Genomic DNA, 11,766 nt, shown 5'->3' on the forward strand with positions numbered 1-11,766 from the left:
GTTTAGGTTTTAACTTCTGTAAAGCTAGAATAACCTTTTGGCCTAAGACAGTATTGCTTAAGTTTCTGCTTGCTGACCAAACGTCTAACAAATGTGACTGTTTGACCCTGGTTGTTTTGCCCACACAGCAGGGATTCTTCAACACAAGTTCCTTTTTCTTGTCTTAAGCTCTGTCTCTAGTGTTAAACATCTGTATTAAGTTCTGCAACCTGTTTCCTTTCTGCTTTCTTGCATATTGTGGAGTGCCTCTTTTGATAGACATGAAGTATTGAACTGATTATGTAACTGTCTGGAACTACTGTTTAAAAGAGTGCTCGGTTATGTCATTTTCAGAGAGCCCTTCTATTACAGACATCACTTTGGTACTGTTTTAGAATGCTCCTCCTTGTTGCAAGAATAAACAGATAAAGGCAAATTCTTCTGACCTCAAACTTTTAATTATAAAATTCCAGCACGGGGTTTATTGTCCTATTTACCAGATGATAGCCTGATAACAGGGCCTATATCCTAAAATTTACATCACGATATTTTTTAACATTTTTAGTCCATTTGTTTTAATAGAGTGCAATTGCCGGGTTTGAATGGAGTAAGCTACGGCAGGTTTGTAGCATAAATGAAGTTTCTTTAATAATGTGTGTTTGTTGGAGTAACGCGAGTTTCGGACAAAAGTATACGATTAGTGAGATACTGACCGTAGTAGAACTGTTTAGCCTCTTTTTGCAGATTTCTGTGAAAATTAAGTAGGCCTACCCTACCTAAATATCTATTACTTGTTTGCCGATTTAATGTGGACATAAAGTATGTTTTATATACGTTTTCATCTATCTTGTAATAAAAGTTGTTGAAAATGAAGTTGTACGAGAAGATTAAAAATTGCTGTTTGAAATCTTCTTGATAATGGATGATTTTCCTTAAATCACGTATACACTTATATAATTAGAAAAAGCCCTTCTCTTCAATATGGTGTACACAGTTCAAGTGTACGATTTTAATACGAAAATTAATGACAATATGATGACGCATGCATGCCTATCATTGTAGCCTTTTTACCGTGCTGGTGCCATCTGGTGTTTCAAATGTGCAACTGCATCCCGAGTGTTTGTATCCTTGACTTTTTACAGTCATTGGTTTGCATCCACGGTTACGTGAGCTCTAAATTAATGTAGTTTGTCATAACTTAAGTTAAGTTTCCCTACGTTTTAACATTTATGAATGCGTGTGTGAACATTTCACATGTGAATGAGTTTCATGTGTCGATGCGAGCATTTCACATACAGTATGTGGATGTGAGTTTTCAGTAGTATTGATGTGTGTGAACGTTTCATATGTGAATGTGTATCTGTTTCATATGTGTTTGTGTACGCTCAGTCTGAATTAATTCCTAAACGGCCCCTGATAATAATTTACAGGCTACCATGGTGAGTGTAGCTATTGTAGATAGGAAGATGTTTTAGCATATAAAATACTAGAGTCGCTGGATGAAAGCTAACCAACTTCATGGGATCGGACGGACCCCTCACATGACATCCTCTGCCCTAGATGTCAGTGGAGAGTTTAAGCAAAGAGTGAGACAAGCTTCCTGTTGAAGCCGCCTGGATTCAAAAAAGAAGAAGTCCATGTGCGTTTGACTTCGGTTTGGTAAGAGATTGCTCTTCTTGTTTTTATTCTTGAAATCTTATCCCATATGTAATATATGTTGCATAACTTGGCAAATCAAGGAATGCAAAGTCGTAGAGCTAGCTAATATATTTCCGTAGCCACGTTATTGAACTGGTTAATGTTCGTCCTCTGGAAGTTAGTTTTTTTTAGCGATTACATTATTTGGAATAGCGTATGGCAAATTAAAGAACGTTTATAAATTACATTTCCGTTGTGCAGTCTGAGGAGTCGTGAACATGGTAGGCGGAACCACTAACTGTCCAGGAGTTTTTGGACGGAAGAAGTCGAAGGATAGTTCCTTACTCATTGAGATGTCTCAAACATCACCCCTTTCATTTGAAGACACTGAACACCCACTCACAGAACAAATTGAGACACTTTTAGCTGGGAAGAAAAAGAAGAAAAAGAAAAAAAAGAGTGATGACCTTTCGGTGCATGAGGAATGCGGACCTTCCACCACCAGCCAGGGTCCTGGTCGCCACGCTGTGACAGTAAACAACCCAGACCCCATTATAACCAAGGTAACCCAGGACGATAGAGAACATATCTGTAGACGAAAGAAAAAGAAACATGACAAAAAGCTACCTGAACAGGAAGTGGACTTGACCGCTCCTGAACCAGATATGTTGGAGAATATCGAAACGGTGAACCAAGACTGTTCAGAGGGTGTCCCAGAACTGACCAAGAGGAAGAAACGACACAGGAAAATCCGATCTACAGAGCCTGAGGCGAGAGGGGAGGACTATGAAACTGCTCATCCAACAGAACACAACACGGACAGTAGTCTAGAGACTGCAACACTTACAACAGCAAAACACTGTACCGAGTCCAGTTGTCTAAATCCTGACATAAAACCGAAAGTGAAGAAGCGAAGAACAGAGCAGCCTTCTGGTCCTCCAGAGGTGACCGCTGCATCAGATGTTGGAGAGATGTCGGAATCCCACCAGAATGAAGAGAATGTAGCACTGGAAAATGATAGAGGCGCCAAAAGGAAGACAAAAAAGGCCAAAAGGAAAACTAAAAAGAGACATTTGGATAGGGGTACAGGGACTGCAGAAAATAGTTTGGGTCCAGAAGTGCCAGACACCAAGACACAAGGGGAGGATTCCCTCCCCAGCAGCAGAGAAGAAACAGAGCTGCAAAATGCAGGGATGGATAAAGAAAATGACACCAGGAATTCCATCTCGGAGTGAGTAGTTTAGAAATGTGTTTTGACATTTAACATCTCATGGACCAGGCAGTTATTTTCATTTTCCCTTGCTCGCTTTCGAAAGTATGGCTTGTTCCCTTACCCTGCCCTAGGGAAATGCAGCGGCTTATAGAGGAGTTGAAGGAGTTTATTCCAAACATCGAGTCCAGATCTCCAGGTGTCATCCGACGCCTCCTTATTAGCGACCTGCCTAGGTTTAAAGCATTCAAAAGCCAAGGTCAGTTCTCTCATGGAAAAGGACATTTTGATTGTATGTTTGTACATTTTTATGTTGTGTATCCTCAGATTTTTCTTAAAACCAGACAATAATGTTTACCGAACCTTTGTTTGCTAGCACTAAGCTTTCAACTGTGTATTCGACTAAACTGTTCCCTGTTACTCCAAGGTATTCCTCTGCGGTCTGGTCGGTTCACAGGCCCTGAGAACAAGAGGTTGAAGGAGAACGTGCTTGACTTTCTGGCGTTGACAGGGATTGAGAGCACCACCCACCTCTTCTTCCCTAAACTCTTCGAAGCTCAGAAAACCTTTATAAACAAACAAAAAAAACATCACAAGTTCTATGAGAAAATAGGTAAAACATTTAGCCAGTCAAGGTAGCCAAACAAGAAACACTTGTTTGAAATCTCTTCATAGTCTTCAAAAAAAAAAAAGAAGCTTTCGTTAAAGTTATCGTCTTAGGACTGCGTTAATACATTACAATTCCTTAATATGCCATATGTATCAAACGTGCATTCCTGTAGTTTTAACTACTCAAGTAAATCCCACCAGCTTGTCAGATGTCAGTAGTGTGCCTCCTCCTGTATTCTTCACCTATTCCTTCAATTGTAGCTGAAGGAATACCCCGTCCTTGGCGTGATGTCTACTGCCGCGGCAGAAGGATGTTTCATGAATACAGAAACAAAGGAAAGTGAGTAGTTAGATTAATTCATTGATTTTGATCGGTTTCCTCTTCAACACAGGATACGTACATGTTGAATCGCTGGAGCGATACGACTTTAACCTTTTTCGTTTTTTCCTTCCAAGATTCACAGAGGACGAACTGCGGTCTTTGAAGAAACTCCAAAAGCGGCACGGCAACAACTGGGCAACTATCTCTAGTTTGATGGACCGCAGTGATTGGGCCGTGGAGAAACGCTTTGCTCAGATCGGTGGGTAGCCTTACACCTTAGAGATGGGAATTGAATCCTAATTTGGGATGATGGGGGGGATTAGATGTGAACTGCTTCAAATCTAGTGTGTAAAAGTAGTATGTATCAGCCAGCCAAAAAGGCTCTTGGAGCCAGGAGGAGACCGATCGTTTTATGGAGGCAATGAAGGACATTCTGCAGACCCTGACCGAGCCGGACTTACAAAGTCAGATGGGGGAAAAGTTCATCCTGAAGGAGAAACTGATGAACGGCATCCCATGGAAAAGCATTAGCGAAATTGTTGAAACACGCTCCTGGACACAATGCAGAGTGAAGTGGTAAGGGGTTGGGGGAGAGAATATATGGCACTGTTGGAAGTTACTGCCAGTTACTCGCACACAAAGTTTTACAACTAATTTTTTCTGCCTTTACAGGATGTGTTTCCTGAAATCGAAGATGGTGCCGAGGGATCAAACACAAAATAGAAATAGAAAGAAGGACATCCAGGCCAAGGTTGACCTCATCAGAAGGTGCGGTTGTAACCGTATGGGTTAGACTGGTTGTCTTGAGTCCATGGTGGCCGAGAGACTGTCAACACTTTTGCTGATTGTTTACGATTGTTTCATGTGTCTTAAGATGTTGAGTTGCTGAAAGCTTTTAAACCAAAATGTTTTAGCTTAATGGGCTGACGGACTGTTTCACACTTAAATGTTTTAGGTTGTATGAGAGGCAGGTTGAAGATATAGCGGATGTTGATTGGGAAGAACTTGCTACAGCCTCTGGGTAAAACATGTTCTCAGCTTAGCTGAATACTACATTTTGACTACCTGGTTGTGCACTGATCTAATTCAGCCAGGGACTAAACTATCTGGGTGTGTTCCTTGTGGTGCAGAACTGTGACTCCATATCATGCGCAGAAGCTGTTCTTCCGCCTAAAAGTGACCAGGGTGCCTCTGTGGGAAAAGATGACTTTCTGTGGTAATTTCATGAACGTTTATTTACTACCGGATGCATGTCAACAGAAACCTGCTGAGCAAAAAGACATGTTAACTGATTATTTTCTGTTTCTCTTTTTCAGAAATTATTGATTTCCTGTATGATAAGGCACTTCCTGTGCTGGAGTCCCTGGTCAAGGATCCTAATGTGAATGCTGATGTGGATTTGAGTGAACGACCCCACAACCACTTCCTTCTCTCAGAAATATTTGGTGTGGAGACTGAGGAGGATATTGAGGTGGACAATATCAAATAGGTCCCCCATGAAGATGGTTCGTGAAGAAGACCTTTTAGGGAGATGGACCAAAATGGTATAGGGAAGATGTTTAGAGGCTTTTATTCTGGTCAGATCTGATGAGGGATAAATTATCATAATGATAAGAAAAAAAGATATATAATTTGAAGCAAGACACCTTTTTATATGTATGATACTTTATATGTAGGACCTGTCCAAAGGGGATTCATGTGTAAATGATTAATGTTTGAACAAATTACCAGGCTAATCATTACAAAGGGTTTCATTTTTGTATTCAGATTTAAACTCACCTAGGGTAGCATGAAAAGTCATACCCTGGTCCCTAGCAAAGCTAACATGATTAGAAGTTGTATTACTATGTTTTGTAATTAAAACAAGTTGTGCTATTGTTCTCAACTTGGTATGTATTCAACAACTTTTATTCTCTGGCAAGATAAATTGTGGACAAATTATTTATTTTCTATGAATGTTTTAACTGAAAAGCATCAGCAATGGACATAAACAAAAGTACAGTGGAGTAGAACTGAGGCCTGTTCCATAAAGAGAGTACCCAAAAATCCAGGTTCATGTCAGAAGTCTGACTCATTTCCAGTTAAATTGGTTCCATAAAGCCATTTCAACATAGTTTAAGCTCAGATACTATTAATATACAACATGCGCAAACTATAATATTTAACAAGTAAAAACAAAATATATATACATATATATAATCACACTTAATAGCAACACTTGCTGTGTGTTGCTAAAGGCAGGAAGGAAAGCTGGCAATTGCTTAAATAAATACGCTTATCAATATCACTGGCCCACCATAAAGGCACAAATAGATCTGAAAATAATGACTGTATTCCGTTAAATTAATGTGTGGAAAATCTTGGGATGGCACACCAAAATCAAAAGCCACAATTCCACAAATTATATAGGCTAGCTGTCAATATGAGAGTTAAGGATTTGCATACTGATAGCCTATGCTTTGGTTTCTTATTTTACAATTAATGTTACTAATTATCTGTTGTGCATAGACAAATACCGGTAGAGCTAACATTAAAAAAAATCTGGACTGTGACTCGGCGGTGCAAAAGCGTACACGATTGGTTGATATTTTCAATTTAACAATCTGGTTCAACTAGAGCTGGTGTATCTGGTGATTTGCATGAGAAGACTATTTAAATAAACGTTTGTGAAAATGTATCATCAAACCAGTTGCCAACCGATGTTGCTAAACTATATAATTATGTAATCGATCAACAACACGAAAAATGCGTTCGGCCCAAAAGGCTAGTCAGAATTGTAGTGTGAAACTCACCTGACTCAGGCTAGCACGGGCTTGATGACATAAACCACGGAGGGCTATGCAGATTTCTCTCAATCTGAACCACAACGAAGTCAAATTACATGGTTAGACAGATAGGAACATCGCAAGGTAAAGCAAATATAGAGTTATCTGATATTTGTTTTTTGAACAGAAGAATGATAGCAGTGTGTTCGATGTTTCTAGAAATGTATAACTAGCAAAAATCAGTGGCCTATCCGGCAACCCACTAGCTACTGTACATCTAGCTAGTAGACTTGATCTACGCCATGCTAGTTAGCATAGCTGCCTGTTAGCGTCAGAAAAGAGACGGGAGAAAAACATCTCAACCAAATTCATAATAGATCTATCATGCGCTTTAGAAAATGTTACTTGTTAGCTACAGTAGTTAAGCACTCTAGCTTCATACGTTAGGATATTAGCCTAGCAGGAAGCTGTCAAAGAAGAGTGGTGCTAGCATATATAGAGAATGAAACGCGAACGTTTACAGCTAGAGCTATGATATATAATATAGTAGCTAGCTAGTGCTATGATTGTCAACACAATCACTTTCAAACTAACAAGGTTAGTGCCAAAAAGATTTCAATACATGTTAAGATGGCTTGCCAAGTCCAGCAAATCTGTTTAGCCTATGTAGGCTACTATAGTATTTGAGATTGCGGCCTGTGTGATTTAGGTGGTTACTTTATACTGTAGTGTACTATTCTACTTTTTTCAGGAATAAAATGACGACCGCTCCATATAACTATTCCTACATCTTCAAATACATCATCATTGGTAAGCAGTTAATCTAGCAATGCTCACTAGATTTGTCGATTTAAACATTCTTTACTGTGGTTAGTTACATTCAACTCGATCTACTTGCTTTATATTCAGACCCAGCCGTAGCTCCACTCATCTACGCTGGTATAAAAATATTGTGATTCTCTCCATTGTTCTAGGTGACATGGGCGTTGGGAAGTCCTGTCTGCTTCATCAATTTACTGAAAAGAAATGTAAGGCAGAACTATAACCAGTTGTTTTTGCTGTCATAGATGACATATGTAGATGATTGACCTATTTGAGTGTATTCAGTCATGGCAGACTGCCCCCACACCATTGGAGTGGAGTTTGGTACTCGCATCATTGAGGTGAGTGGCCAGAAGATTAAGCTGCAGATCTGGGACACGGCTGGCCAGGAGCGCTTCAGAGCAGTCACACGTAGCTACTACAGGGGTGCAGCAGGGGCCCTCATGGTCTATGACATCACTAGGTACAGCACGCACACACACACACACTTCAGCGTTGCCAGATGTGCATTCATTATTGTATTTTGCCCTATATATGATGTGCGATCAATAAATGCCATAAGCAGGAGTGCCGCTAGGGTTTCTGGAACCCCTAGCTAATTTGTACTCTGGGCCCCAAAATCATACAGGAAAGTATGGGGTTCTGCCCCCCCCGTTACGGCACCCCTGGCCACAAGTGCCATAATGTATGTTAAAAGCGACCCAAATTTTACTGGACTGCAAAAAGCTGTCTCAGGCAGTGACAGGAAAACTTTGCGTTGTTGTAATGTAAGGTGGCTAAGATCACCATGAAAAAAATTATGGAGTTACACACAGTAGCCTATTTGAAGATTACATTACGGTAGACTGTGTGGAACTTTTAAATGATAATGTAAGCATGTTTTCCATGTAGATGCTGAACATGCTACAACTTTTGTTATAGTTTAGTAGTGTCTTAAAGTCAATCGCCTCAGTACGTGCTTTTTGAAATTACACAGTTACACCTATTTGTTCTCTTGATTATGACTCATCTACAGTAATTTGAAGATTTTGTTACGATACTTTAACTTTACCCATCTGGCAACGCTGAGACAAACAAAAATAGTCTAAAACGAATTGGTTTTCTATAAACGTTTCCTCCCCTTTGTGTGTCATTAGGAGAAGCACTTACAACCACCTAAGCAGCTGGCTAACAGATGCTAGGAACCTTACCAACCCCAACACTGTGAGTTAGTTGTAAACATTGAACCTCAATAACCCTAACAGTGAGTAATCAAAAGCTGACCAACCACAAAAGAATTGTCTATAAGCTTGGAACCTGACTCACTCAAGAACTCAGCTATCATACAATTCCTTGCTAAACTAAGACTGACTTAGTCTATCGCTACTTTGACTGTTATGTTGCAATGACTTTCTCAGGTCATCATCCTCATTGGAAACAAAGGAGACCTGGAGGCCCAAAGGGACGTGACGTATGAGGAGGCCAAGCAGTTTGCTGAAGAGAACGGTAATGGAGGGCACAGGTTTACAACAGGAACAAGGAGGGAGGGGTCGGGACTAGAGGCCGATTAATCCTTTTGCCAATCAGTCGGCGCTGAAGGGATGTTTTCCAAACTATTGTTGTTAGCAGTACTTGGCTCCTATAGTGAGCGATGGCTGCGCATCCTTCAATTCTCCACTCCATAAAAAACAAAACAAAAAATATGGATTTAACCTTTGTGGTCCTTGGGTAAACATTGAAACATGATTTTACACCAAGGCTGACAAGTGGCTTTCAAGTCATATCTGACCTGTTCTCAGTTTCTTTCTCCCCACAACAGTTTTCTCTTGAAAGCAACACTATCAGTTCCCAGTCTACGATATAGGACAGCCAGACAGGAAGGAAGGAAAAGAAACCATTCAACATTTACTTTACTTACCAATTTGACGTTCTCGCTTCCCATAAATAATCCAGCCATTTTATGAAATTCAATCTCACACTTTAGGATCCTACTTACCATGGGAATATGCTCAAACATGAATGACATGTAAGAGAGACACTTGTATCAATGTATCCACAGAACAGTGCCTATTGTAAAGAAGCATATTGCAACAATGTAATCCATCAGATCTGTTAAAATGTGCATGTATTCTGTATCTATTTAATATACTTTCCGTGACTATTAAACTTGTTTTTTTCGTGCTCCAAACTATTATATCATCTTGTCAACCTTCTAGTCAGGACTACCCCAGAACCTTTAATGGTCAGGGGTAGTTGTTTGTCATGGAGGAGTCACCCAGCACTGGATGGTAGCATCTGTTCAAGTTGTCTCTCTTTCTGATACCCGTTTATGTTGGCAGGTCTACTCTTCCTGGAGGCCAGTGCAAAAACGTAAGTGAAAGCATAGACACGAGACAAGTGTTTTAAGGTGGCTTGCGTAGTGCTTGAGTTGGATGCATAGACTTGTTTGAACTCATCCAGCATCTTATGCCTGGCGTGTATTGAGCGGATATGTTCTTTACACTTCTCAAATTGGAGGTTTGTATTCCAGGGGGGAAAATGTGGAGGATGCATTCCTGGAGGCCTCAAAAAAAATCTACCAGAACATCCAGGATGGGAGTCTGGACCTGAATGCAGCCGAGTCCGGGGTCCAGCACAAGCCCTCCGCCCCGCAGGGCGGACGCCTCACTAGTGAGCCCCAGCCTCCAAAGGAGGGCTGTGGCTGCTAATGACCTCCACCCTCGGCACCGCCACAAGACCTCCCACCTCATGAAGCTCTGAGACAAGTTGGCTCTGCTCATCTCCTGCCTTTCTCCCACTTCTTTTTGTGTTTTTGTTTCTCCATATCTGTATTTTCCTCCCAATTTCCTTTCCATTTTTTTTTCTTGTGGGGATGTGCATCTGCTCTCTTGGGGGGATAGGGAGCCATAGTTGCGATTATGTACCCAACATATCATGTGATATTTTAACCATTATTGCAGCAATTGAAATGATTAAATGCAGATGACATAGAAATGCAAAGATAAAGAGAAAGTATTACAGAAAATAGACTTTGATATCAAAGATAATGGGTGTATGATTTGTGGTATTTGTATTGATTATTGTTAAATATATTAACCACTACAGAAGGCTTCTATTTTGGAATATGTTGATGTACTTTTTTGTTCTACTAAATAATTGTAACCAAATATATTATTATTTTTTAACTTTTTTTGTAAAAAAGATTCAGTGATAAGTTGTAAATAGAAGGGGTGAAGATCAGGGGGGGGTTCTTGGTGCCTGTGCATGCAACTAGCATGCAAAACTGGAAATTTAGGTTCTCTATTTAGCCTTACTCCTTTTAACTTATGCAAAATATTGTTCAAGACACCAAGTCATCTGTATATTGAACATGCTTCATGATGACAATTCTTAAATTCAGAGCCACAATTCATAAAATTCCCTCTGCCTCAATAAGGTAGAACTGGCATCATTCATCTTTCTCTGCGGCATATGAGGATGTTTGGCCCTCAACTTTGATTCTCATCATATACTACGACGTCTTTGGTGTGATTCTTCCAACGAAATTATCTGTTCATGGAGTAGGCATTGTCTCAAAAATATCTGGAAAGACTTGGATTACATTCTGGATGGGATTACGACCTTCGAGTATACACTACCTTTCATGTTTTAATCCAAGGCCGTAATTTACATGTGAAGGGAGTTGCTGTAGTTTCTCGATCATGACTGATTTGTGAATCAGTTCTGGCCTGAGGAGTAGTAAACATTCACAATTTACAATCATGATGACAAGTCTTTTGTTGTGATATATTACATTGTTTATATATTATTGTGAATAGCACTGACAATTTACTCCTTGTATAAAAGCAGTTGCTCAGACTTAACGACCATGACACCATTTATGAATGCTTAATGCTGGTTATGTCAACGGTGTACATATGTCTGTAACAACAAAACATGTTTTATTAACACCGTAATATATTGTTTTTGTTGCTCTCATATACAGTATTTGTGTATATATGGACCACCAAGTCACTGGGACTGTAAACATTATTTAGTTACTGTAATGCAGTTTAGAGTGTATTTGTAAATAAAGCATAAAGTTGTGATTCTTGGCAAACTAAATGGACAACTAATTGAAAAAATATTTAGTGTAAGTTATTATTTACACTTAATTGATTGCTTCATTGCTACTTGTGGAGGTACAGTATTTGAAAGCAGTAATATAGCAAAACATTCTATAAAGTCTGACAGACTAGTTGCATCTTCAATTTGAGGTAAGGAAGAAATCAAATTATTTTGACTGGATGGAGTCAGGGAGTCAGGTGGCTGAGCGGTTATGGAAGCGGGCTAGTAATCTGAAGGTTGCCAGTTCGATTCCCGGCCATGCAAAATGACGTTGTGTCCTTGGGCAAGGCACTTCACCCTACTTGCCTCGGGGAGAATGTCCCTGTACTTACTGT

At 39.9% G+C, this 11,766-nt stretch overlaps 2 protein-coding genes across 3 annotated transcripts; both read left to right on the plus strand.

The window, feature by feature from the left end:
• The first annotated feature begins 1,495 nt into the window (after nucleotides 1-1,495).
• LOC134015227 (transcription termination factor 1-like) lies at nucleotides 1,496-5,645 on the plus strand. Of its 2 annotated transcripts, XM_062454612.1 has the most exons (11): nucleotides 1,496-1,638; nucleotides 1,879-2,848; nucleotides 2,962-3,086; nucleotides 3,255-3,440; nucleotides 3,698-3,776; nucleotides 3,893-4,017; nucleotides 4,127-4,334; nucleotides 4,431-4,526; nucleotides 4,714-4,779; nucleotides 4,889-4,974; nucleotides 5,075-5,645. In XM_062454612.1, exons 2-11 carry the CDS (start codon nucleotides 1,896-1,898, stop codon nucleotides 5,245-5,247), a joined length of 2,097 nt encoding a protein of 698 aa, XP_062310596.1. In that variant the 5' UTR covers nucleotides 1,496-1,638; nucleotides 1,879-1,895; the 3' UTR covers nucleotides 5,248-5,645. The 2 variants fall into 2 exon arrangements, with proteins under 2 accessions (XP_062310596.1, XP_062310597.1); XM_062454613.1 differs by lacking the exon at nucleotides 1,496-1,638 and having other exon boundaries at nucleotides 1,712-2,848.
• Nucleotides 5,646-6,421: 776 nt separating this feature from the next.
• Nucleotides 6,422-10,874, plus strand: LOC134015098 (ras-related protein Rab-14-like). Its single transcript, XM_062454430.1, has 8 exons — nucleotides 6,422-6,667; nucleotides 7,275-7,333; nucleotides 7,498-7,551; nucleotides 7,631-7,808; nucleotides 8,482-8,548; nucleotides 8,743-8,830; nucleotides 9,664-9,694; nucleotides 9,855-10,874. Exons 2-8 carry the CDS (start codon nucleotides 7,282-7,284, stop codon nucleotides 10,030-10,032), a joined length of 648 nt encoding a protein of 215 aa, XP_062310414.1. The 5' UTR covers nucleotides 6,422-6,667; nucleotides 7,275-7,281; the 3' UTR covers nucleotides 10,033-10,874.
• The last annotated feature ends 892 nt before the right edge of the window (nucleotides 10,875-11,766 follow it).

The sequence above is a fragment of the Osmerus eperlanus genome, chromosome 28, assembly GCF_963692335.1.
Source record: "Osmerus eperlanus chromosome 28, fOsmEpe2.1, whole genome shotgun sequence".
NCBI lineage: Eukaryota > Metazoa > Chordata > Actinopteri > Osmeriformes > Osmeridae > Osmerus > Osmerus eperlanus.

What these genes read in the sequence shown, in the direction of transcription:
- LOC134015227 (XM_062454612.1), top strand. Translation starts at nt 1,896, where the DNA reads ATGGTAGGCGGAACCACTAACTGTCCAGGAGTTTTTGGACGGAAGAAG. An exon ending in ACCAGGAATTCCATCTCGGA is followed by an intron (nt 2,849 to 2,961) that starts GTGAGTAGTTTA and finishes ACCCTGCCCTAG; the next exon opens with GGAAATGCAGCGGCTTATAG. An exon ending in GAACTTGCTACAGCCTCTGG is followed by an intron (nt 4,780 to 4,888) that starts GTAAAACATGTT and finishes CTTGTGGTGCAG; the next exon opens with AACTGTGACTCCATATCATG.
- LOC134015098 (XM_062454430.1), top strand. Translation starts at nt 7,282, where the DNA reads ATGACGACCGCTCCATATAACTATTCCTACATCTTCAAATACATCATC. An exon ending in ATGGTCTATGACATCACTAG is followed by an intron (nt 7,809 to 8,481) that starts GTACAGCACGCA and finishes GTGTGTCATTAG; the next exon opens with GAGAAGCACTTACAACCACC. An exon ending in CTGGAGGCCAGTGCAAAAAC is followed by an intron (nt 9,695 to 9,854) that starts GTAAGTGAAAGC and finishes TTTGTATTCCAG; the next exon opens with GGGGGAAAATGTGGAGGATG.